General features: G+C 38.9%; 1 protein-coding gene across 1 annotated transcript; it reads right to left on the bottom strand.

The window, feature by feature from the left end:
* Positions 1 to 1,035: 1,035 nt before the first annotated feature.
* Positions 1,036 to 24,089, bottom strand: LOC136449064 (bifunctional 3'-5' exonuclease/ATP-dependent helicase WRN-like). Its single transcript, XM_066448865.1, has 31 exons — positions 23,775 to 24,089; positions 23,582 to 23,626; positions 23,023 to 23,130; positions 22,593 to 22,689; positions 20,194 to 20,269; positions 19,890 to 19,957; positions 19,620 to 19,728; positions 19,065 to 19,139; positions 18,410 to 18,498; positions 17,719 to 17,825; positions 17,182 to 17,288; positions 16,958 to 17,038; positions 16,691 to 16,773; positions 16,163 to 16,254; positions 15,738 to 15,919; positions 15,164 to 15,265; positions 14,883 to 14,963; positions 14,300 to 14,417; positions 13,914 to 13,967; positions 13,633 to 13,688; positions 13,366 to 13,397; positions 12,728 to 12,909; positions 11,951 to 12,039; positions 11,289 to 11,424; positions 10,711 to 10,823; positions 8,711 to 8,861; positions 8,319 to 8,417; positions 7,704 to 7,800; positions 7,412 to 7,477; positions 2,566 to 2,702; positions 1,036 to 1,874 (listed from the first exon to the last, which is right to left on the bottom strand). Exons 1-31 carry the CDS (start codon positions 24,057 to 24,059, stop codon positions 1,656 to 1,658), a joined length of 3,336 nt encoding a protein of 1,111 aa, XP_066304962.1. The 5' UTR covers positions 24,060 to 24,089; the 3' UTR covers positions 1,036 to 1,655.
* Positions 24,090 to 24,190: the final 101 nt, after the last annotated feature.

Genomic DNA, 24,190 nt, shown 5'->3' with positions numbered 1-24,190 from the left:
TTGCTAAAATTTCAAGAAAATTCTATTTAACTCAGCTTCTAGATGTTGCAAGGATTTTACTATCAGTGTTTTAGTGTACAATCATGTATTGTGGATCACCTGAAATGTGGAAATACCTTTACTATGCCATGTTAGTTTGAGTGGAAACAATATGCAATTTTATTTCTCCATTATAAAATAGTCCATATATCATATGTTGTTGTTTCACTGGGATTCCATTGGGATACTCCTGCCCTTGTTGTTACAAGTTTTTAGAAGTGTAGAATGCATTCAGTCATGCTACAATAAACATTGTTAGAGTCAGAAAATTGAAGCAAAAATTCCACCAATAAATGTCAGTCTCACTTTTAAAACAGTAGTTGTGGCAAGACAAATGTATTGTTTCCAACTTCTCTAGTAATTTCATTTGAAGGAAATTAATAATGATGGATACAAATAACTTGTGAAAATGAGTTTCTGTCCAAAGCAGTCCAGATTCTTCATAGATTTCTGCAAACAGGAAGGACTACCGAAGTTGTCACATAAAATTATAATAAACTGAAGGAGAAAAAGGAAGGAACTTTCCTTTTTGCTGGAAAATAGACAGTTTAGTCATTTTTGGTTTAACTGATGGTGTTCAGCAACAGGGACATGTCTGCTTGCCTGTACTGCTGTGTGGGTAGTAGTGTTCAGCACCATGGACAGGTCTACCAGTTCAATTATACAGGGAATGTGGGGATTCTATAAGTTTAAAATTTGGTAACATGTAGTACATCTGGCATGCATTATGTAGTGCCATGTCCATGTATACGTGCTGTGAATGTGTTCCTGATATGTACTACTCTCAGTTCTTCTGAATAAAAGATTTAATTTCATGGAGAACTGTCTGCTGAGACTGTTTACTCATGCTGAAAACAAGACTCGACATTCCCTTCGCTTGACTTGATGTGGAGAAGGGTTGCACTTAGCTACTAATGAGACACTGATTGCTTCATGCCTGAATGTGCATTTCTGTAATCTATACAAACATGCTTGAAAAGATAAGTATCTCTGAAGTCAAAAGCATATAAATCTTGTTTAATACTTTTTTCATGTTACAAAAGGAAGGCCTTGTTTTCACTGATTAATTAGTAATACTATCTATGATAACTGAATATCGAATATCTTTTGTCAAATAACAACTTTTCATACATCTCTTAAGGCTTTCTCTAATGTAGAGAAACTTTAATACAACAGAAAGTCTACAAAGATAAAGTGGAATGTCGTAATGTTAAGAGCTTACTAGGCGTTGATACATATCTCGCGATCATATACATATAGATTGGATATGGTACTTCTATCCCCTCGTATGCAGAATGACATGCACAAAGCAAAAACTACAATGTCCTGGTCTTGCATTTCAAGATTAATATTGCCTCAATCTTGGTAATACGTCTAGCACTGCCTTTAGACGTATACATCACGTCAATCGCAATGATTTTAGGAACAGTTCTGAAATAGCATAAAGCTTTGAGTAGCTTTAGAACCTACTTCTTTTTAACCTCCCTGCTGCCTAACTAACCAATAGTGGATAGGGGCTCAAACGGCTACTTCAGTGTGCTAAAGGTTAAAATCCTCATCAAGAGTCTGACACTAACTGACATGATAGCGCTTCAATTTTAGGTCTTTTTATGGCACTACCTGCCAAACAACCCTCCAGATTTAGACTTTTTACTACCAGTACTCTTGTACCCCTTCTTGCTGCTGTCCAGCCAGGACGGTAGCTTTCTTTTGGTTCCCTGGGAGTCTGGTGGTTGGGATGGGGACTGTGTAGACTGGGAGGCACTGGTGTAGCTGCTACTTGCTCGGGGCCTTGCAGCATACTGGGAGAGGAACTGGGAAGGCTGTACATTTGACTGGAAAAAACATGAAATGGAGTTTGTCTATAATTCAGCACCAGGGACATGGAATGAGGTATGAATATAATTGAGCAGAAGGAACAGAGAAATGTTGGAAACAACATGGTATGAACAGAATTAAGCTCCAGAGACAGATTAACATTGAAAACAATAAGTATGAATATTATTCAGCACCAAGGACAGAGATACATGGAACAGAACATGGTATAAAACTCACTCAGCACCAGTGACAGGGATGTCAGTTTACAGATGTCTATGTGGAAGCCTACAAATGAGACCTTCAATAGATCCCATTGCATTCTGGGAAGTACAGGGCATTGTATGTAGTGCCGCGGGCACACAAAATCATTACCATGACAACAAAGATCAACCAATATGCACTGTACAAGCATTCCCATGGTAATTGTGTTGTTTGCTCTAAGTACCCGTAGTGCGCTGTGTCTCACAGCATGCAATAGGTCTATGAAAACATACTGTAAATGCAGAAATGTTCGCGGTGGTTTTATGTTGTGGTTTTCCCAGTGAACTCTTCAGTGCAAACTCAAAACCACTGTAAAACTTTTTGCCCACCAATGACTGCAGCCCTACTATTGTTTAAAATGCCAACTTAAAACCACAGCGAATACGCAATTTTCTCGCTACCTCCCCGCGAAATTAAATGCATTAACGTTACAATTGTAGTTCCTACCAAGTTTCCATCTGTGTCGGCGTCCTCTAGAACTGCCATCCCAAACTGAAGCTGCAGGATGGAGATGACCATCCTGATGTGGCCGTAGTCTATGTGGTCTGGCAGCACCTCTTTGATGGCAGACAGACGGCTTATATCTGGTGGTGACAAAATGAAAACTTCAGCAGGATTGACACAAACCTTTAACTAGATTGTTGGATTTGCAATGCCTTCAAGAGTACAGTAAAACAGTCATCATCATTGCATGGTTAGCTGCAGCGCAAAAAAAAGTAAAAACAGTACAGTAAAAAAGGGTTAAAGTTCCATAGCCTGTTTAGGCCTTAGGGGCAGCTGTTTATTAGTCTACGTGTCTTTGGGATGGTATTAGAAGAGTGGAGCCCAACACTCTCCTTTCACCACTTACACTTTTTGACCTCCACAATCAAAGTCTGCTACCCTTTTACACCTAGGTGAAGTGAGGAAAGTTGTGTTAAGTTTCCCAAGGACACATGTCTAGCTACCAGTGCTAGGAATTGAACTCATGACCTCTCTCATGTCTGCTAACTGTTTACTACTTAATACCAAAAAAAGGACAAAACCAGAAAAAAACTTTTGAAAGACTAGAGAAGGGTCACTCATGTATTCAAGCTCATAAATCAGGAAGCTAGCAAGGCTTTGAAAAACCCCATCTTCTTTACATTTTTGACCTACTACTATAAGGCTCCGTTTATGAAATGCATATTGAATGCTTTGGTTCCAGAATCAAAGCTGTGACCACCTCTCTTGGCCCCAGACAGTTTATATAAGCATCATACAAAGGCAGGACGTCAGTAAGTGTCCACTGACGTCACCGCACTGATGAAAACAGGAAGGATGCCCACTCTCCAATTATCCACTGATGGGAAGATGATTACATGTGATTATTACATGTGATTGCTGTTACAGGGGGCTGTCATTCATGATCCTATTCCATACAGCTGTCAGCTATTGAATTCTCTTCAACACTCCATGTATATAAACATTCAGGAGCTTCCCACACAATTTTGCCCAGAAGTGAGGTTGCCAATGGGTTTCTAAGTGGTTGCCCCAGAAAATAGGCCATGCCTGTCTTTCACATAGTTGTGTCAATGGACTTTAGGTTAGCTACCACTATCTGATACGGTCATGCATGCACTAAAAGGCCTAGATGTTGTTTCCTTGGGAAAGGCACTTAACATTACTTTCCTCACACCACCTAGGTGTAAAAATGGGTACCTGACTTCAGTTGGGGTCAGGTAAAAGGCAGTAGAAGTAGAGGGATGGGCTCTGCCTTCCAAAACCTTACCCAAGACACAATGGAATAACAACCCACAGACGCTAGGCCAAAAAATTCATATTCATAACATATAGCAAGTTCTGCGTGTTAGGTAACATGGTTAAAGGCCACTATGTAACACTGATCATTTCTAAGGATGATTGGCACTTTTGAGGATGCTTTCTGACACAAGAATGACGTACATGTAAATGGGACATTATGAAACATTTTATTTTTCAGGAGGTTAAGTAGCATGACTGATCATTTTGGCGTGACAAAATGCCATTTTGACAAGGTTATGCAATATTGACTGATGGCCAATTACGTAAGCCAATTTCTAAAGATGTTATGTAAACAGCAAAGGAAAAGAACCAGTCACCTCCTGATCCCATGTCCTAACCCTAGCCTAACCACTAAAACCATATCAATACTGCATTATAAGGTATTTGCTTGTTCAAACATATTCCATTGAACAGCATGATAATGTACTAGAGCACTGTAGTGATGGAAAAGAGATCTGACAAGAGCAGAATCTGCATTTCAAAAATTTGCTACACAGACAGGTACATGTAGTTCCGAGAAAAATCCAACCCTTGTCAATTCTTATAATACAGAATAATCCTTAAGGGTCAGCCCAAAGACTTTTAATCACAAGCCCTTCAACGTCATCATTTCAAAAACCCGTCTTCCTTGAGCTATGGTTGCCCTTCATACTGGCAAGGTCACTGATGAAAGGTCATTATGATAGACACTTGTGTATCAAAGAATATGTGCAAAGAAACAGCACTTTCATTTATTAAAAGATGCTAGCATTTGAAGAATCGTTACAGGAAGTAATCTTGAATATCAGATTGACAGTTTTGATTATTTTCAGGTTACAGTTATTGTAAAGTAGTAAAAGAAATGGCAATGAAAAAAATAATCCTTGAAATACAGTTCTTGTACAACGTGACAAGCTGTCACAGCTTTTTACATTTGAGAATGCACTTGAGCACTGCATTGATGGAATACATGTCAAGAAAAAAGGACATTGGCAGCTTCCATGTTACACCTTTGAAACCTTCTGGTGATGAAGAATCCTTGTCACGCCTTCTGACTCACCCTTCTAACCTGAACAACACCTCAAAGTCACCTCAATCAACTTATATAAGCCCTACAGGTCGATTATTCAAAACTATAAAAGTATCCTGACAAGTACCTTGACCTTCACAGCCAATTCAAGATCATTGCCAACAGCACTTGTGAAATGGCTGCCAGAGTTTTAAACATGAAATTCAAGCATATTGCAGTTGTAGAATATATCCACTTATGACAGCTGCTCATGACTACAGTCCAATTTATAATATTTTGAATAGAAAATCAATATGATTTTTATTACGATAAAATCACATTTTGGTGTAGGCACTTTCATTCATTTGTATGGGCATCAGGATCTGCATTAGGATGCAAATTTAATGACCTTTGAATACAATGAAATTTTCTTTTTTAATTGTCAATAATATTTTGGAGAGATGATCACTGGGCACAAATGCAATGTATTAAATGAGGACTTGTTGAAATGAGTAGGACTGGACAGCTTTCCTTTCTACCAAATGTGTAATATTGTAATTAGTGCATGAGCAGCTATATTGAATTTTGAAACAAGTTAGCCTATAGTTACAATTCTAGTTCAATTCAATCTCATCTTGCTCATATGTTAAACACAGTCATGGTCCTATACTCGTCCCAAGTGAGGGACATTCCAACAATCCACATGCTGCACCGTGGGCCCAATATCTGAAACAACCTACCACCAGACAAGTTTTCAGTCCCAACTTTGTCCTCTTTTATTAAGAAACTTTCACCAAATCGAACAGAATGAATGGACACAGACAGTATGCCATGCCAACTTTCATCTTCCAGATGTTGTTGGACTATTTTGTGTGACCCAGCCAGTCACCTTCTTCCTCCTGATAAACCAATGATTTGAATGACCTGGTCGATTTCAGTTTCTCATGAATTAACAAAGGTTCACGCTAATCTAAAGGTTAGGACCTAAACCTCAATAACTTCTTTGAACTTGCTCCAAGTTTCCAGGTATTAGCCACCAATAGAGTGTTGCTATATTGAGCAGTCTTCTGGCATGCTGACAATGATTACATGGAATTTGGATCAAAACCAACCTTGAACTCAATGATTTAAAGCCTGTTGAATGTTCAGGAACCATGCATTGTTACCAGTATACATCATTAGTGTTAATGAGATTGATGTCGGATTGGTTACTTCCACTAATCTAATAACTCAGATACCAGGATCAGATAATTGCTGTGTTCAAGACTCTTCCCCAGTAGTGAAACGTCAAGCGGTGCAATGGCCTAGTGGGTAGAGTGTTCGCTTTGCACACGGTAGGTTGTGTGTTCGATCCCCGGCCGAGTCATACCAAAGACTCTAAAAATTGTACATACTGCTTTCTCTGCTTAGCACCCAGCATTAGGAAAAGAGTAATGTAATTTGAACACACATCCAGCCCCTTGCCGTAGTGACTTGCAAAAATGTGTGGCCCAAGGCCCATGTTTTTTTTCAAGATATCTGGGATACTTTTAAATTAATTTTAGTGTAATGTTACAGAAAGTTAGTGCAATATCTAAGTCCAGACCGTTGGACACTAGTGTTATGAACCCACTAAGACACATGTAAGACCATTATTTAGTAATTGTAACCCCCCTTCATGAAAGTGTAATAGTCCAAGGCAGCCTCGTTCTGGGAAAGACTCATGCTGTCATTCTATGTGTTGGAATCCTGGGGGTCAGGACATAAACCATGTAGCTCCACAATCTCTGTCTCTTGGCTCCCTGTATCTGTGTCCAATGACTTCAACATCGGTCCATAACAACTAGATCCATTTAACTTTATCATAATGTCAATCATTTTCTTTCCGGCAGGTCCAGGGGGGTCAACGCAATTGAGTCCACAAACTGAATGAGCCAACATGGCAAGTTGCACTATCAGAGTTGTACTCAAAAACCTGGTACTGCATACAATGTAGTTAATGCAAGAACACCAGCTTCAGGGACAACGCAATGTAAAAGGGTTGATTTCATTCCGCTGCTTATCCTGTCTCAAGGTTGTATCAATAATTTTGTGTAAAGAGTCTTTGTTATACAGATTACACTAAATGTAATTTTTGTAAAAAAGAAAGGATTAAATTTTATGACACTTACTTAGGTCTTGTACGACAGATGGCAATGTTGTGCATGGATATGTACTGGTTATTAAAAATTAAAACGGTTCTCTACTTATCCATTGCATGATGTATCGTTTCTGGTACATTATATACATGGAACAATTCATTGGCAATAATGAAAATGGAACATATTGCTTGAATTTTGCTACATTTGCACACCACCTGTCAGTCTTGCTAAGAACTGCAGTTATAAACTTCAGTCATAAAACCTAAAAGACTTTCAACACAGCCTGGGAGTGTGACAACATATAATATGATATATCATACATTTTACAACATCTAAAATGCACATTCTTCGAATGAACATCATTGCAATGGAATACAAGACACATAATAATTGCAGTACTTACCTGAGTTGATAGGTGGCTTTCTTATGGCTTTTGTAATCTCATCCCTCATTTGTTCTGTCACTCCAGCTGCGCAAAAATGTTGACAAACCATAAATAATATAATGACCTCTGACTCAAATGATCATACAATAAACATGTAATAACCTCACTCACCAGAATCAGTTATAACCATATGCCTTTAAAATCCATAAAAAAGATCCTAGCCCTTATCTTCGTATTGGGTGAATGTACACAAGACGACAATATATATAGATATACTGCTGGTTTCTATGTTATTTAAAATGAGGCACACCTTTCTCTATGTTGACAGGATACCCTGCCGAGATGGCCGTAGACAGATGGCATAACACTGTGGAAGCCTTGATGTTCCTCTCTCGTGCAATCTGGTCCTGTATGAATATGATTATTTTCATCAATATACACTGCAAAGGTAAACCTATATACAAAAAAAAAAAATTATTCAAACAACTGGATATGATTTTTAAAAATCATATCCAATTGTTTGAATAATTGCTTTTTTGGCGTATCTTATTACCTGGATGTCTAATCTTCATCGACGTTAACCTATATAGCTTTATGACCTAGGGACTCTTCAAAGATTATGATTTTATTGATGAAGACAACAGCTATCTACCATAAATTGTGTACATAGCATGTCCACAACACAAAATACAAAACTGGAAGTTATGCTGCAGTGCCAGGAAAAGCGGCTGTGGGCCCAAAAATCTAATCACTTCTTCGACAAAACGAGACAAAACAAATTTCATAATGCATAGCGTATTGAGTTATGCTGTTAAATCACAAACACTACTACAAATGAAACTTAACACACAACCTTCTTGGAGAAGGTAGATAATGGTTTAATTCAAAAGTATCTCACATGTATCCAAAGGTTATATACACTTACCAGTCCCAGGTTGTCATTGTGGAACATAGTGTAGGAGATGTGCACTGTCTCAGTCAGGGGTTCACAGTTCTTGTTAGCCGCCATAGACAATAGATCCGCCTGGAGGAACCAAATACACAGTATACAGACATTAGTCCAATGGCACACTTCATCACACTACGCCAAATTTATTTTTAAAATTGATGTAAACGCACTATATGCCTAATAAATGACACATGCTCTTTACAGGGCTTAAGAAAATCAAATTCAAGCAAGTATGACAATGTATATCTTTTTGGCTGCTTCTGAATAGATAACCACTATGAACAAACTCTAAATCAGAAGTAACACCATTTGGCATCTTAATCATTAACGAATATAGTAGTCTAAGAGTTTTCTTAACAGTTCCTAACCTGTGTGTTTTGTACAGGAAAGTTATCTGTGTTAAGCTCACTGTGAAGTCTGCAGAAGTCCTGGATAGCTGGAAGCATCTTTGGTCCAACTCTCTGAGCGCACACATCAGATATCCCATCCATTTTCAGTAGGCTGGCCATGGACTTGGGTCTGACAATTGAAAATTCATAAAGAAGCTGTTAGCTACAACAATATGTACAGTGATGGTGATTTTACACTGGACCTGTCCTTAGTGCTGACCTTACATTCAAACTGGTTATCCTCCTACTGACTTCACACTGGTCCTGTCCCTGGTGCTGAACTTACATTCACACTGATAATCCTCCTACTGACTTCACATTGGTACTGTCCCTGGTGCTGAACTTACATTCACACTGATTATCATCCTACTGACTTTACACCAGTCCTGTCCCTGGTGCTGAACTTACATTCACACTGATTATCCTCCTATTGACTTAACACTGCTCCTGTCCGTGGTGCTGAACTTACATTCACACTGATTATCCTCCTACTGACTTCACACCTGTCCTGTCCCTGGTGCTGAACTTACATTCACACTGATTATCTTCCTATTGACTTTACACTGCTCCTGTCCGTGGTGCTGAACTTACATTCACACTGATTATCATCCTACTGACTTCACACTGGTCCTGTCCATGGTGCTGAACTTACATTCATACTGATTATCCTCCTACTGACTTCACACTGGTCCTGTCCTTAGTGCTGAACATACATTCACACTGAGTATCCTCCTACTGACTTCACACTGGTCCTGTCCCTGGTGCTGAACTTACATTCACACTGATTATCATCCTACTGACTTCACACTGGTCCTGTCCCTGGTGCTGAACTTACGTTCATACTGATTATCCTCCTACTGACTTCACATTGGTCCTGTCCTTAGTGCTGAACATACATTCACACTGATTATCATCCTACTGACTTCACACTGGTCCTGTCCCTTGTACTGAACTTACATTCTTACTGTTTATCCTCCTACTGACTTTGTACTGGTCCTGTCCCTGGTGCTGAACTTACATTCACACTAATTATCCTCCTACTGACTTCACACTGGTCCTGTCCCTTGTACTGAACTTACATTCTTACTGTTTATCCTCCTACTGACTTTGTGCTGGTCCTGTCCCTGGTGCTGAACTTACATTCTTACTGATTATCCTCCTACTGACTTTGTACTGGTCCTGTCCCTGGTGCTGAACTTACATTCTTACTGATTATCCTCCTACTGACTTTGTACTGGTCCTGTCCCTGGTGCTGAACTGACATTCACACTGTTTATCCTCTAACTGACTTCACACTGGTCCTGTCCCATGTACTGGACTTACATTCACTCTGATTATCCTCCTACTGACTTCACAATAGCCCTGTCTCTGGCACTGAACCTACATTAACAATGATTATTCTCCAACTGACTTTAAACTGGTTCTGTTCTTGGTACTGAACTTACATTCACACTGGTCATCTTTCTAGTGACTTCACACTGGTCCTGTTTCTGGTGCTGACCGTACATTCACATTGATTATCCTTCTACTGACTTCACACTGGTCCTGTCCCTGGTGCTGAACTGACATTCACATTGATTATCCTTCTACTGACTTCACACTGGTCCTGTCCCTGGTGCTGAACTTACAGTCACATTGTTGATCCTCTTACTGACTTCACACTGGTCCTGTCCCTGGTAGTGACCGTACATTCACACTGATTATCCTCCTAGTGACTTAACTATGGCCCTGTCCCTGGTGCTGAACTTACATTCTCACTGATAAACCTTCTACTGACTTCACATAGGTCCTGTCCATGGTACTGAACTTAAATTCACACTGATTATCCTCCTACTGACTTCACACTGGTCCTGTTCTTAGTGCTTAACGAATAGTCACACTGATTATCCTCTTATTAACTGCACACTGGTACTGTCCTTAGTGCTGAACATACATTTACACTTATTCTACATGATAAGTATCTTGTATTTGAACCATACCTGATCTTGGCCATGTCAGCTAGTATCTTGTTGCTGGCCACATAGAAGGGAGGGGCATCCATGTCATGAGCTATCTCATTTCTCACTTGCATCAGCTTGCCGTAGAGCTCACCCTGTAAAGTGAGCACATTCATTGTCTTACTGAGGGATGACTGATTTGGGAAAGATTAATGAAGAGATGAAGAAAACATCCCTGAAACTAATACTGATGTCAGAACTCACAATACTACAAAAAGCGAGTAACCGGTGGATACATACTTGCAGCTAAACCCTCGCCAATCTCGCCACAACCATCCAAACTCGTTTAATCCAATCCCCTTCCACAAGGACTGCTACAGATTCTCCTATTTTCCACAAACTGCCAGAGATTGGAACTCATTGCCATACTCAGGGACACAGGACCTACCTATACATGTAGAGGTGGAAAAGTTCAGAGGGGAGGTCGCAGACCACCTGAGGAAACACCAATAAGTGCACTCCTAACCCTGGGCGTTTTTCCCCAACTAAAGGGGAGTTGTCCAGTACAAGAACAAGAACAAGAACTTCTGTAATGGAAGAAGGAGAAGACAAAAGCTGACCTGTAGTTTCTCCTCCTGTGGTGATTTTGTCTTCTGTGCAGGAGGAGTGCCTGAGATGTTGACCCAACCCGGTACAGAGCTGGCTACCCAGGAACTGGTCTGGACTGTGGGGAGGATACGTCGTCCTGGGACAGAACTAGACAGGATGGATAAATCACATGTAATGATCCTTCCCCATAAAGATCCTAATATAATGTTACATGAAAAGAAAGATAAAGCAGTTATCCTCAATTGAGCTTAAGCATGATGCTTTTTCAAGTAGCTAGTGGCAGTGCAATGCGTATTGGCCAAACACACCGGTCATCTTCTTGATAAGAGTGTTGGGTTCTTTTACGTGCAGAGGTTTAACGCTTGAGGCTTGAAGCTCCCTCATAAACTGGGCCGCTGGCTTTACGTCACGATCCAAAATGACGAATGCAATCTCTTACAACATGTCCGAGCTCAAGTTGACCCAAAGATCAAACTTGGGCCCTTAGAACGAGGATGCGTTACTGCTTGGCCCACAAGACTTAGTACTAAAAAGAACATCCATTAAAAAGAGTTTGAATATTCTTCAGACCATTTTGTTTAATGTATAAAAAAAAGTATGATTATACCTATGTATATGAATATTAAAGTAAACTTTCTTTACCTCAATGAATGTTAGTCAAATTTAAAAGTACCTTGCAGAAGCTGCAGTTGAGGCAGTTGCATTGTACGACTTCGCTGAAGTGAAAGGTAGAGACTTGTCCTTCTCAAATGACAACAGCTCCTGTTACAATAAAATCAAATCAAAGAATTGAAAAACAAACATCAATGAAGTGTCTTGAAATTGTTCTAACAGCCCAAAATTCATTCTTATTGCAACAACCTGTGAGTTATGGAAGTTACCATCTTTACCAATGCAATATGGAATTTAACACAGACAGTACATGTATGTGCCAAATTTTGCTTTCTCTGCTTAGCAATCAACACTTATGGGAAAGAGTATGGCTGTTAAACACACTCCACCACCAATGGACTAGCACGCTGCTGTAATGTTTGCACAACTGTGTGTCCCAAGGGCTATAGAAATTGAGATGATCTCTGACTTATACATGACATTGTACACTGAAAGGTGTGGGAGAGACTTTAACTTTAATGTGTCCAACTCTGCCTTATTGGGTAAGAGTATGGCAATTAAACACATACCACTCGACACAGCTGGACATGCTTGTACAGCTGTGAGGCTCTAGGGCTACAAAAATGGACACGGGCACCACTATATATACCGTAGGAGAAACTCTACCTTATTGGGTAAGAGTATGACAGTTTAACACACACCACTACCTGTGGACTTGCACCCAACCTAGTGCTTGCACAACTTTTTGTTTCAAGGGCTATAAAAACTGAGGTGGGCACCACTCTAATACACTGAGAGGTGTAGGAAGGCCTTTAACTTTGATGTGTCCAACATCTACCTTATTGGGAGTGATCTTAAACTCCACTGCCTTGCCGTCTGACATGAGAGATTTGTTCAGCCAGTTGCGCCCTTTCGTTGACAACACTGTTAGCATGAATGAAAACTTTGAATTCCCGTAGCCTCCACCCCTTCCTCCTGCCTTGGACTCAGCCAACATGTCTTCCTGCTTCAACACACGAGCTGAAAAGACAACATCATGTTTCATGAATACAATGCAAGACTTAGTGTATTCACCAAAAAAACATGGTATTATTGTAAAATCAATAATCAAATCCCCTAAAATGTTTTCATATGTTGCTGGAAAGATTATTGCAACTTGTATGAACAATCTTTTCATTGATTGACCCTATTGTACTGTAAATAAGCCTTATATGTTATATGCTGCCAGGCCTGTAATAAGGCCTGAAATAAAGGAGTCAACTACTACTACATACACAACAGAATTTGACTACAATGAGCATATTCCCCAGAAAAAAAAAAAGCATTTTGTCACACTTTCATTGTTTCATTGTAAAGTCTACTCCACAATGTCATGCAGATGTACAGAGTTTTATGACACTGATGCATAAAGATATCACAGCACATGATGTACTATCTAGTAAAAGATGCTACCCCATACAATTGACCAAGTCTTACCAAATGCTTTCCACCATTTTTCTGAGCGATGCCTACAAAAAACAGACAAGAGTAGATAAATACTATTAGTTTGATACATCAGTTGTATGTATGTTTCTGTCCTTTGTAAATATTCCTTTACCAAAGGATTTTATCATCATCATCATCAATTTAAGATTTTTACAACATCAAATATAGAATTCTACATTTGAATGTGACAGTCACGCTTTTATTAAGAAAAAAAACTATCAAAATTTTCAAGATTTTGCATGAATCCTTCTCACATACCTCCCACTTCCATATATCTTCATTTTGTAGCAACTGTTTGGAAGTTTTTGATTGGTCTGGAAAAAGGAAATTAAACATTTAGAAAGTAAACAAGCTTTTAAAAGATTACAATTAGTCAATATGAAATTAAATATCTAAACTTTCATTCTAAAGCATATAAAGTAATGTTTACTATATTCCTAGTTTGTTCCTGACCTTTAACTTTGAAATACACCATTTATATTGTAATGCATAATGATGATCATAAAGCAAATTTGCTGAAATGTGTAGGTGGTACTTACAGAGCCTATCAGGAGCATCACTGGAACACCCAAGCCGAAACTTTCTCCTGTCATCTAAAAGTGAAAACAATATTTACAAGTTTCTGCATTAGTATCTAAAACTATTCAATGGATCACTTTTTGTGCCTTCTTCATCATTTTCAATGCAAAAAAGGTAAGATATAAAAGACAGCTTTGTTATTTGAAAACATACCGAAACTCATTATTAGTCCCACTCAATTGTAACACTATATCAAAGACTTATGCTAGCTCTTTTTGTTTTAGTATTTAGGATGGTAGGTTTTATTCTATACTTCTATTTTGTACTATGTTTAATAGTTGTTGGCATACATTCTACCATGTACGATTGTCATGCAATAAATTAAATATCTGTTTTTGTTCCTTACCTTCACAGCATTGAGCATCAACTCTGCTTCCTTGCTGTAGTCCACCAGAGTGTCCTGGTTCATCTGAGCTGTGGTCAGCACACGAGTGGACAGTCCAGCTCTGCTGACTGCTTTTAATCTGTAAAATGAAATATGTATCATGTAATAACCATCATTTTTGAAAAATATCTTCCTTATGTGCCAAGGAGTGATGGTCGGCCAAGGAACGATGTCCTCAAAAATTTGTATTTCCCGAGAACCATATGGTAAGAATGGAACAGGCTGTCATCAAGTACTGTAGAAGCATCCTCACTAAATAGCTTAAAGATCAGTTGCAGTCAGATATGCGAGGACTAGGTGTAACAGGCCGTTCGGTGTAATATGACCAGTTGCTGCCGCACGGCGTGCCTGCGAAGCTGGTGTGTTACACCGAATGGTGGTTATACCGGCTATATAGATACAGATACAGATGTGTAACACTGATAAAAATACTTAGGATCATGAAAATATTAGGGGTACATGTACATGTATGTGCATGCGAGTAAAAGAATATAAAAAAATTGAAATTAGTGCACATAAAGCAGAATCCAAGTCTGTAACATACTTCTCCACACAGTTGTCACAGCACTGGGAAGTACCACTCACACTGCTCTTGCAGTTCTTGTCAAAATGGGACAGGATCATTCTGTGGAAGACAGCAACAAAATTGTAACAGCCATGGACAGTACTAGTGGAAAGCAAGAGAAAGTTACAAGGTTTCATTGCATTTGGAAAACTCAAGTTCCATGTTATTTGTAGGACTTATAATCAGACATGTTTCAAATCATGTGACAGTTTAAGATTATAATATCATCATAAGATAAATTGAATGGTGATTTCCCCTACCTTCTCCTGCACTTTGTAGTAGCCAGGTATTTCTCCATCTTACTGATCATCTGGGCCTTGTGCTGTCGGAATCTTTCACTTGTGATGTCATTCAGGAAGTATCTATGACAACCGAGTAAAAATTTTACCATGTACATGTAGGTACATGTACATAATACAGCAATATAGCATTGCATAGAAAATCATAACCAAAGTAACTTGAATCAAATTTCCCAGACATTCTGACAATAGAGCATTTTCACATGATGTTATCACTGCATCTGCCACCATGTTGGTGTCCCTAGTTGCATTTCAGTGAATAATAGCTCAAGAGTTTTTGGACCTCTCAATATCTTCTGACCCTCTCAAAATAAGAACAGTACTTATAATGCAAATAGCTCATCCCATACTAGTTAAGAAAATACATAAAAACACAAAGATGCTGTTTATGCTTGGGCTGTGATCCATTAAAATGCAAATATGGACAACAACATGGCAGTCAGCACCTGCCTGCATCATTGACAATGAAAAATGAGTGAAATATGCTCTGTACAATTTAATTCTTCCAGCTAGTTAGTGTTACATGTATTCTTACCTGTTTGTGATGAAGTCCTTGGGACTGTAGAAGACATGACATGAACTATTCATCCCGTCTCTCCCGGCGCGCCCGATCTCCTGGTAGTACGACTCGATGTCCTTCGGCGCGCCGTAGTGGATGATTCTTCTCACATCGTGTTTGTCAATGCCCATTCCAAATGCCACAGTGGCTACTATGCACTGAAAGAGGGTTTAAGAATTGTTATAGTTACTCAGCTGAAAACTGGAAGCACTTATCTTAATATTTTGTGCTGTCAAAAAAATAATTCATCCTACATGTATATCAATCAAAATTGTGAAACACAGTAAATTTTCAAGTTTTCTAGCAATCAGACATCAAATTATACAAAAATTCATAAAACCAGGGATCTTTAAATTGTACATGTATTGAATTTGTTGATTACATTAAATCAAGATTATTACCTGTAGTTCATCTCTGATGAATCTATGGTGGACCTCCTTTCTCTTCTCATTGGAGAGGCCAGCATGGTAGATCTCACACTTCACTCCCATACCTTTGGAAAACACCTCACAACTCAGTACTTTCAGTGGTCTTACAGTGAACTACATGTATGTATAAACAAGGAAACTACGCATGTTTTGTCCTATTTACTTTTAGTGTCTGCTTTCACTAACTCAAAAATGCAAAGCTCAGGTATACTGACACAGATTTCTAAACTTAAAGGCAAATATTTTTAGTAAGGCCACAGCAAGTAAAACTTCTTGAATTCAGGAATAAAAGACCTGTTGGCTGTGATAGCAAGGTAACTTGCTTCAATTCTTCTCACAACCTTTATGGTGTTTATTTTGAAAATCTTGTTTCTTTTACTCATCTTTTTTTTTGCCCTCTCGCATTGAATTGGGAGTCTAGAGGATGTCATACATAAAATTTTATTGCTGTGGCCTATAACTTTAATACCATACTAACTTCACTACATGTAAGGATCCTACCTTTGAGAGCTTGCCCAACATTCTCTGTTTCCTTCCGAGTTGGACAGTATACAATAGTCGGTCCATCAAACTCATAGTAAAACCTGTAGAGTGAAACAACAGCGATAAGTTTACTGTTGCATGTACATAGTAAGATATAAGTTTACATTGTACATCACTTTGTGCAATGATACAATATACAGTGATATGATATGAGCGCAAATTTTCCAATAAGATGTACAACAGTTACTGTTACAGTACAGTTCTTAGAAAAAAGGTTGAACTTACCTCCTTGATGTTTCTTTCATAAGGCTCTTCAGATCATGCTGTATGTTACTCTTGCCCAACACCTCAAGAAAAAGATTCTGCCTATGGGGAGAAAAAAATTGCATCAACATTGCGTGTTGAATATTGAAAATTGTAAAGTTAACATAACATTAAATGTGAATGACTGAAATATAATGTCTTAGTCCCCCAAATTATTGAGGCAATGTAAGTTTTTTTCTTTTTACCTGTCAAAACTTGTCATGGTGATCTGAGGGTTCCTCAGTCCCAGTGATTGACAGATGTCACTCTTGACCTCAGGTGTGGCCGTGGCTGTGACTGCCATGATAGGCACCTGTCATGTCAAGAAACCAGCAACAAAATCAGTACCTCGCTTCAGTTAAGGGTGTCCTTTTATGGACAAAAACATCCAAAATACAGCCTTAATCTTGGGCATCTAAAGGATCAACCACACTTATCAAAATTAGAAAAATACCGAAACTAAAGCTAGCCCTTATTGTATTATTAATTAGGATGTTAAGTTTTATTCTATACCTCTGTTTTGTACTATGCACATATAATAGCTGTTGCCATACATTGTACCATGTACAATTCCCATGCAATAAAGTTCTTCTTATCAATAACGGGAGTCACTTTTTAGCCCAGTCTTACACAGCTTAATGTTTAATGCACAAGCCTGATGTGTTACGGTAAAGACAGTATACTGGTTATTTGAATAAACAAGTAAACAAGAAACAAACAAAACAGAATGGAAAAGTTCTCACATCAGGTAACATGTCCCTGATCTTCCCCAGTGTTCTGTATGAGGACCTGAAGTCATGGCCCCACTGGGACACACAATGGGCTTCATCTATGGCAATCAGGGTAATACCTGCAAGAAAAAAAAATTGTCTTTTATCTTTTAAAGAAAAGCTACATAAAAAATTGAAAAACCTACTATACTATGCTAGATATACCTCAAAGTCAAGTTCTCACTGTCTTGTTTCACATATATCTGTTATTAGTTCTGGGATCTTTCACTGTTTGAAACTTATGCTGTTATTAGGCCTTCTCACCTGATGATTGAATTATGTGACATCAGTGTTCTATACTTCCCAGCCAGAATAAATAGTACTTTTCAAACTGGCTTTCCTGGGGATAGATTTCAACGAACATTCTGAATTCAAAGCTCACTAACTCATCAATTCCCTAAAATTCGTTGGGAAGTTCCTCGACATCCATCCTTGGGAAAGCCAGCTTGAAAAGCATTATTTATTCTGGTTGGGAAACTTAGAACACTGACGTCACATAATTCAATTATCAGGAAAGAAGGCGTCAGCACGCCATAAGATGCAAATGTTGGGAGATCCCAGAACTAATAACAGATTTATGTGAAACAACTTGAAGTAAGCATAGTATAGAACACACACTCTCTGATTCTCTGATTGTTTTCACTTTTACAACATAATTCCTTACCAATTTTCTTGTCCAAATCCTTGAGTACACTCTCCCCAGCTCCACCAGCAGCATACTCAGGAGTGATGTACACAACACGGTATTCTCCCCTACAAAATATTTATGATAAAATTATGAATTCTTGATACGCTGACAAAAAGCAAGAACTCTGGAATGGTACCTTTAGGTAGAATTCAAAACTTACATGTACATGTATATTGGCTATTTAGATGGCACCTGCTAACCTTTAGCACACTGAGGTAGCCGTTTTGCACTCCATTCCTTATTGGTTACAAAGTTAGGCAGCAGGGAGAAGGTTAAAGAACTCCGCACAATAAAAATGAATGTAAAATGAAATGTAGCCCACATTCCTGAAGAGGAGCATTTTTACTGATGCGGCCTTACCACATCTCGAGTCATCATGATGCATAAGCTCAGCACACCGGGTCACCCCTCATTTTGAGGTTTGACGCATGAGAAATACATTTCCTCTACATAAAAATGTAGCTCCTTCATACACAGGGCCAACAGCAATATGTCTCGAACCAAAATGACGAAAAAATTTGTTTTTCAATTCTTATCATAATTATCACTATTATTAGGATAATTACACAACAGGGCTTGACAATGTCCAAAATGTATTTCTAATTTGATGATAAGATGCGCAAGCATTTACCTCATCAGGTTCCTCATTACATCTGCTTTATCCTTCTGGGCAGACCCCAGGAAACAGGCAGGGATGTTAGCAACACTGGAAAACAACAGAGCTACATGTAAATGAACTTACTTATCCTCCATATTTCATACAATACATGTAACATAAAACCTGCTGTTCCAAATCTCGCTCAGTGTCACTGACGAAAAGTTATGGATGCTACTTGAAACGTCTGACCGTTTCCAAAATCATATCCAGCTTGAGTACATGCTGTCTGGCACATGTTACATAAATTCAGTCTCAAAATTCTGCCAGGTACTAATTTATAAGAACACTCTATTAAATGCAACAGCAGTAGTCCCCAAGGTATGCACACTTTATATCGATGTGTTCAAGACATTATTGGGAAGACCTTGACAACAGAGTTATATTGTGGGCATAGCTAGGGTACCAGGCAAAATAGACGATGGGGATCAAAGTACTGAATTCAATTCTAAACTAAATTTGTTCCCACATGATATAAACCAGATATTTATGTATGTTCTTTGTTTATGATAGAAGTGTACAGTGACTTACTGTAACCCAAGGACCTGATCCTCCATGAGTGAGATAAGGGGAGAGATGACCACAGTTGTACCACCGGTGTACACAGACGGGAACTGGTAACAAAGACTCTTTCCATAACCTGGATGTTAGAGGGAGGAATGACCAATAAAAACAAGCAAAAAAAGGTAATTACTTTTCCCAAACACTAAAATGTTATTTTTACATAAATGCTACTCAGAACTCTAACTAGGAACAATTTTGTTTGTTATGATATACATTAAGTAAGCACATAAAATGTACCTGTTGCCATAATACAGCAGTTGTCTCTTCTTTCCTTCAGTATAGAGCGAACAATTTTCCACTGCATCCTGAAATTCAAAAGCAACTGTAATCATAAACAAAAATCAAACTACAAATAAGCCAACTTGCTGTTACAACTACTTGATGCTGCATTACCACACTAAAAAAACTAAACCACACACAAACTAAAGATATTGTCACACTAAACAAGATCATCCACAAAAAATCAAAATCATTGAAACTGCCATACTTAAAAGCATACTTGATAGGATACTAGTACATAACAATTGGTAATGTCACTTACGGTCTAAAGTGTGCGTGGCCGAAATATTTCTTCAGTGCATCAATTGTTTGTTTGTCTGGTGGGGGGATAGAGGGGTCTGCAAAAAAGAGATGAAAAGTAACTGCATGTTAAATGTCGGAATTTAAGCAGAAATTTGTGGTAGAATTTGAGGGAAAGGTTGAAAAACATTATGCAAATGTAGCTTTCCATTTTTATACCTAGTACTCAGTTCAAGAGTGGCAATGTGGTCTTTGACCCCCACTTTAAAAACTTTTCAATACTGTTAACCCACGTTAACTAGCAACACCCCTTTTCCACTACAGGCTGTGACTGCTGAGCAACAAAAGCTTTGACAGATTGCTCATCGCATTTTGAACATGGAGAACAAATTTTTGTACATTTGTGTGTTTACTTGTCGTTTAAATCATATTTTAACATCTTCTATCATATTCCAATTATGAGATTAAGGGTCCGATTTCGGTTGTTGCATGATCGCTCAGCATTTGCTGTCAAGCTGAAAAGGGGCCTGTATTGTTGACCTTCTTCAGGAGTCGTTGACCCCTTCCTGTAGGGCTCATGATACATGTATGTGCAGGCGAGTTGCATAGAACCAGGATGTACATGATTTATAAGTGGAGCTGTGTGGGGAAATATGTGGCACAGGTTTTCCTTGCTGGAGAAAAAAGGCATTGCACAGCCAGGAACAACACTTGATCTGATCTGCACAGCATAGGATGTCACACTCTGCTTGTAATGGAGTCATTATTCCTGTGAGAGAATTGAAGAAGAAAAAACTCCTCTGTAAACTCCAGGACTTTGCCAGTTGGACTTAGGCAAGGGAAGTTTGATTTCAGTAATCCTGCCTAGGACTGGTGCAGTGAAATCTGACTTGAAGCCCAGGTAGCCTATGAGACTGTGAAGAAAGCTGAGGACAGTGAACGACTTGTGTGACTGTACTGTCTGTATGACTGTTTCATCAGGTTGAGAAACCGGTTGGAGGATCAAGTACAAAACAGTTATAGCTATCCACGACCAAACCTGACCCAACCAGTCTTGGCCAGTCCAGTAGAGATGGACCTTTGGCTAACCCTGGCACGGCTGTTCCATGTACTGCTAATCCTCCCTGTTTCTGCCTCCATTGACGACAACCTTGACGTAAACAACGGAGATGCAAATGACCCTGACATAACAAGCCCAAGGGTGACCCAGCATGACCATGTAGTCTGCAGGGAATTGGGGTTCAGCAGTGCGCTTCTCTGCAGCACCTGTGAAAAGCTGCAGCTCTTTGGTCTCTCACCGCTGTTCCAGGACTGCAGACTGTGCTGCCAGGAGGAGGATGAGATGGTCTCCCCTGGCAGTTTCCGGGCGGTACTGCGGCTGTGTTTCCAGTGAAAGCTGAAACATCTCCCGGAGCTGACAGCCTTTCTCCGCGGCCCCGCTGCAGACATGCCCGGACTCGAAATCCGGGACATTCGTGGTGCAGACGCCACAATCTCCTTGCTGGACACCAACGGGAACATATACCGGGAGTATCCCATCAGCCACTGGACCACAGAGGACATCGAAACCTTTCTGTGGGACGTTCTTGCTTAGATTCATACAACTTCAATATGATCTCATTGAAAAAAGTAAACTCACCAACAACAACGTTAACTAAAGTCAATCATGCCATCATCTTCAATCATAGTGGCTTTCTGTGACTGATTCTGAGGCTGTGGTGAATACAGCAGAACAGAATGATTTAACATTTGATAGGTTTCCTACTGCAGACATTATGATCAAGCAATAGTTTCCTACTGGAGGCCCTACATGGCTCCTATCTCGTTGAGTAGCCTGTCTGACCCGTTAATGACGACAGCGCAGAAAACCTGATCTCAGGCCTGCTCCGTCTGATAGGTACAATGGGTCTCAGGATGAACATTGAGGTTGTTTTTTTTACATTTTTTTCCAAGATATTTTGCCTTTTCACAGGATACTTTGAGCCAAAAATATGTTCTCCTTCAAGATCAAAGAAATTTCAATGCAACAAAACCAGGTGCCAGTACCTGCCTTTTGATGTATCAGACAACTCCTGTCCTGTACACTCGTATTGCATTCAATTTGAAAGAATCATTGCTTTGATGTACAGTGAACACTGTTGAGGAGCACATATAGACATAATAGTGTACTATAGACTCTGTTTGTGTTAATTAAGTGCATGTAGGTACCTATTCAGTTGCTGAATCCGTTCAGCAATGCCTAACAAGAAGTTTAGTTCATACAGCAATAATTGTTTTAGACAAATTTTGTATAGTAAATGTGCACTTCATACAGAATCATGACAATCATATATAATGCAAGTACCGCTTAATAAGTTTAAAACTCAATCTATAACTAAGGAGAAAAAACTTCTCTTGAGACATGGTTAAAAAGCTTCTTACCATTCTCCTCTTCCTCCTCTTCCTCTATGTCAGTATCATCTTCATCATCCACAGTGATGACGCCATCCCCTCCTCCCGTACACATGGCATCTATCTCCTGTCATATGACAAGGGGGTAAAAAATAATCAGCTTATCTTTTAGCCAATCAAGAGCAAGGATTAAGTTAATACACATAAGGTACATTGTGAAACTACTTTTCCGAAAAGATTATGTTTTGACTTATACAGTGTACATGTAAGTCTATGCAAAGATTATTACAATTATATACTGTAGTTCATGTACTAGGCTTTAGGAATATTGCTACATAAAGTCAATAAAATTTTGAATACTTATGGAAAAGATAGAATCAATTGTGTGCATTCTTTTTTACATATGGAACTAGACTGACTAATAGTATATTATTTATAACATTTGGGCTAGAAAGCAAACCTCCAAGGCTTGAGTATCAAAATCATCATCAAAGTCATCATCCAGCTGCTCAGTGAAAGAAGTCGTGAGGGCCTCTGCTTCAGCTTTCTCTGCAGCCGTCAGCTCATTCTGCAAGGATGGATCCATGATATTTTACAACTGACAAAATGTCTTAATCTTGGAGCTACGAATGATGTAAATCTTGGAATGTTTGCAGTGTACTACTGTACTAACTACATAATTGTTTCAACCATGAACTTGAATGAAAAACACAGCAAAAACCTCATTTCTTTCCTCAACTGCAGATTCAAGTCCCCACAAATTAACATGAATTTACAGTACTTTCTTATAATAGGGGCAAAGTTTCCTTTTACATGTAAACTTTGTTTCTTTAATATCAGTAATCACTTTGTTTGTTTCTTAAGTATCTACATGGAAGCAATCAATTATAACCTCCAGTATACCTGTACTATACATGGTATCGTAATATGTCATTCAAGTTTTATTTCTAAATCCAAATAACATATCCAATGACTCTTTCAATGGAACGCACATATACACACAAAGAGGACTTTATTACCTCATCTTCTTGATTTTGGAGTCGTTCTAGATACTGATCTTGATCCTGGAAAGAGAAAGTAGATCATAGCTCTTTTTAGCAAGTACTGGGCTGCGCATCTAATTGCACAAAATCATTAAGGCAACTTTGTTTAATTTTTAGAATGCAGCAGAAGCTATTGTTTGCAAGAACAAAAAACAAGTATGGTGAGTACCTCTAAGTCTTCCTCATCCATGGTCATGTAATGAGTACGTTTATCTCTGCTTTCTACTTTAGCTACTGATGACGTTTCCTTGATCTTCAACCTCTCCATTCCCTTGACGTCCCCATTGGTCGATCCATCTGCCAACAAGAGTCTGTGCACCTCTGCTAGAGCTGTTGTGGCTTCGTCTAACAGTTTCTTACATGTTGTGTCTTTTCCTTTCGGTATCGTTGCTCCCCCGGACAGCAGGTTTTGAATAGCAACTGTCTGCTTTTGCACATGTTCCAGTTTGTCCATGTTGTTTTGATGTTTGAGTTTGTTGAAGTGATATCTTCAATCTTTTGAGTTTGCAGGAATGTCAACTCTGCAGAAAAAAAGAAGTTTTGTTTATTCCACATATCTATAGCGGAGTGGAGAAGAGCAGAGTA

Source organism: Branchiostoma lanceolatum, chromosome 14 (genome assembly GCF_035083965.1).
Source record: "Branchiostoma lanceolatum isolate klBraLanc5 chromosome 14, klBraLanc5.hap2, whole genome shotgun sequence".
Lineage (NCBI taxonomy): Eukaryota > Metazoa > Chordata > Leptocardii > Amphioxiformes > Branchiostomatidae > Branchiostoma > Branchiostoma lanceolatum.
The sequence above is the reverse complement of the archived record's forward strand: the minus strand, read 5'-3'. Positions and strand labels throughout refer to the sequence as shown.

Coding starts and splice junctions, on each gene's coding strand:
- LOC136449064 (XM_066448865.1), bottom strand. CDS start 24,059: ATGGACAAACTGGAACATGTGCAAAAGCAGACAGTTGCTATTCAAAAC. Junction 22,690..23,022: donor TTGATACTCAAGCCTTGGAG/GTTTGCTTTCTA, acceptor GTCATATGACAG/GAGATAGATGCCATGTGTAC. Junction 11,425..11,950: donor TCAACTGCAGCTTCTGCAAG/GTACTTTTAAAT, acceptor CATCCTGTCTAG/TTCTGTCCCAGGACGACGTA.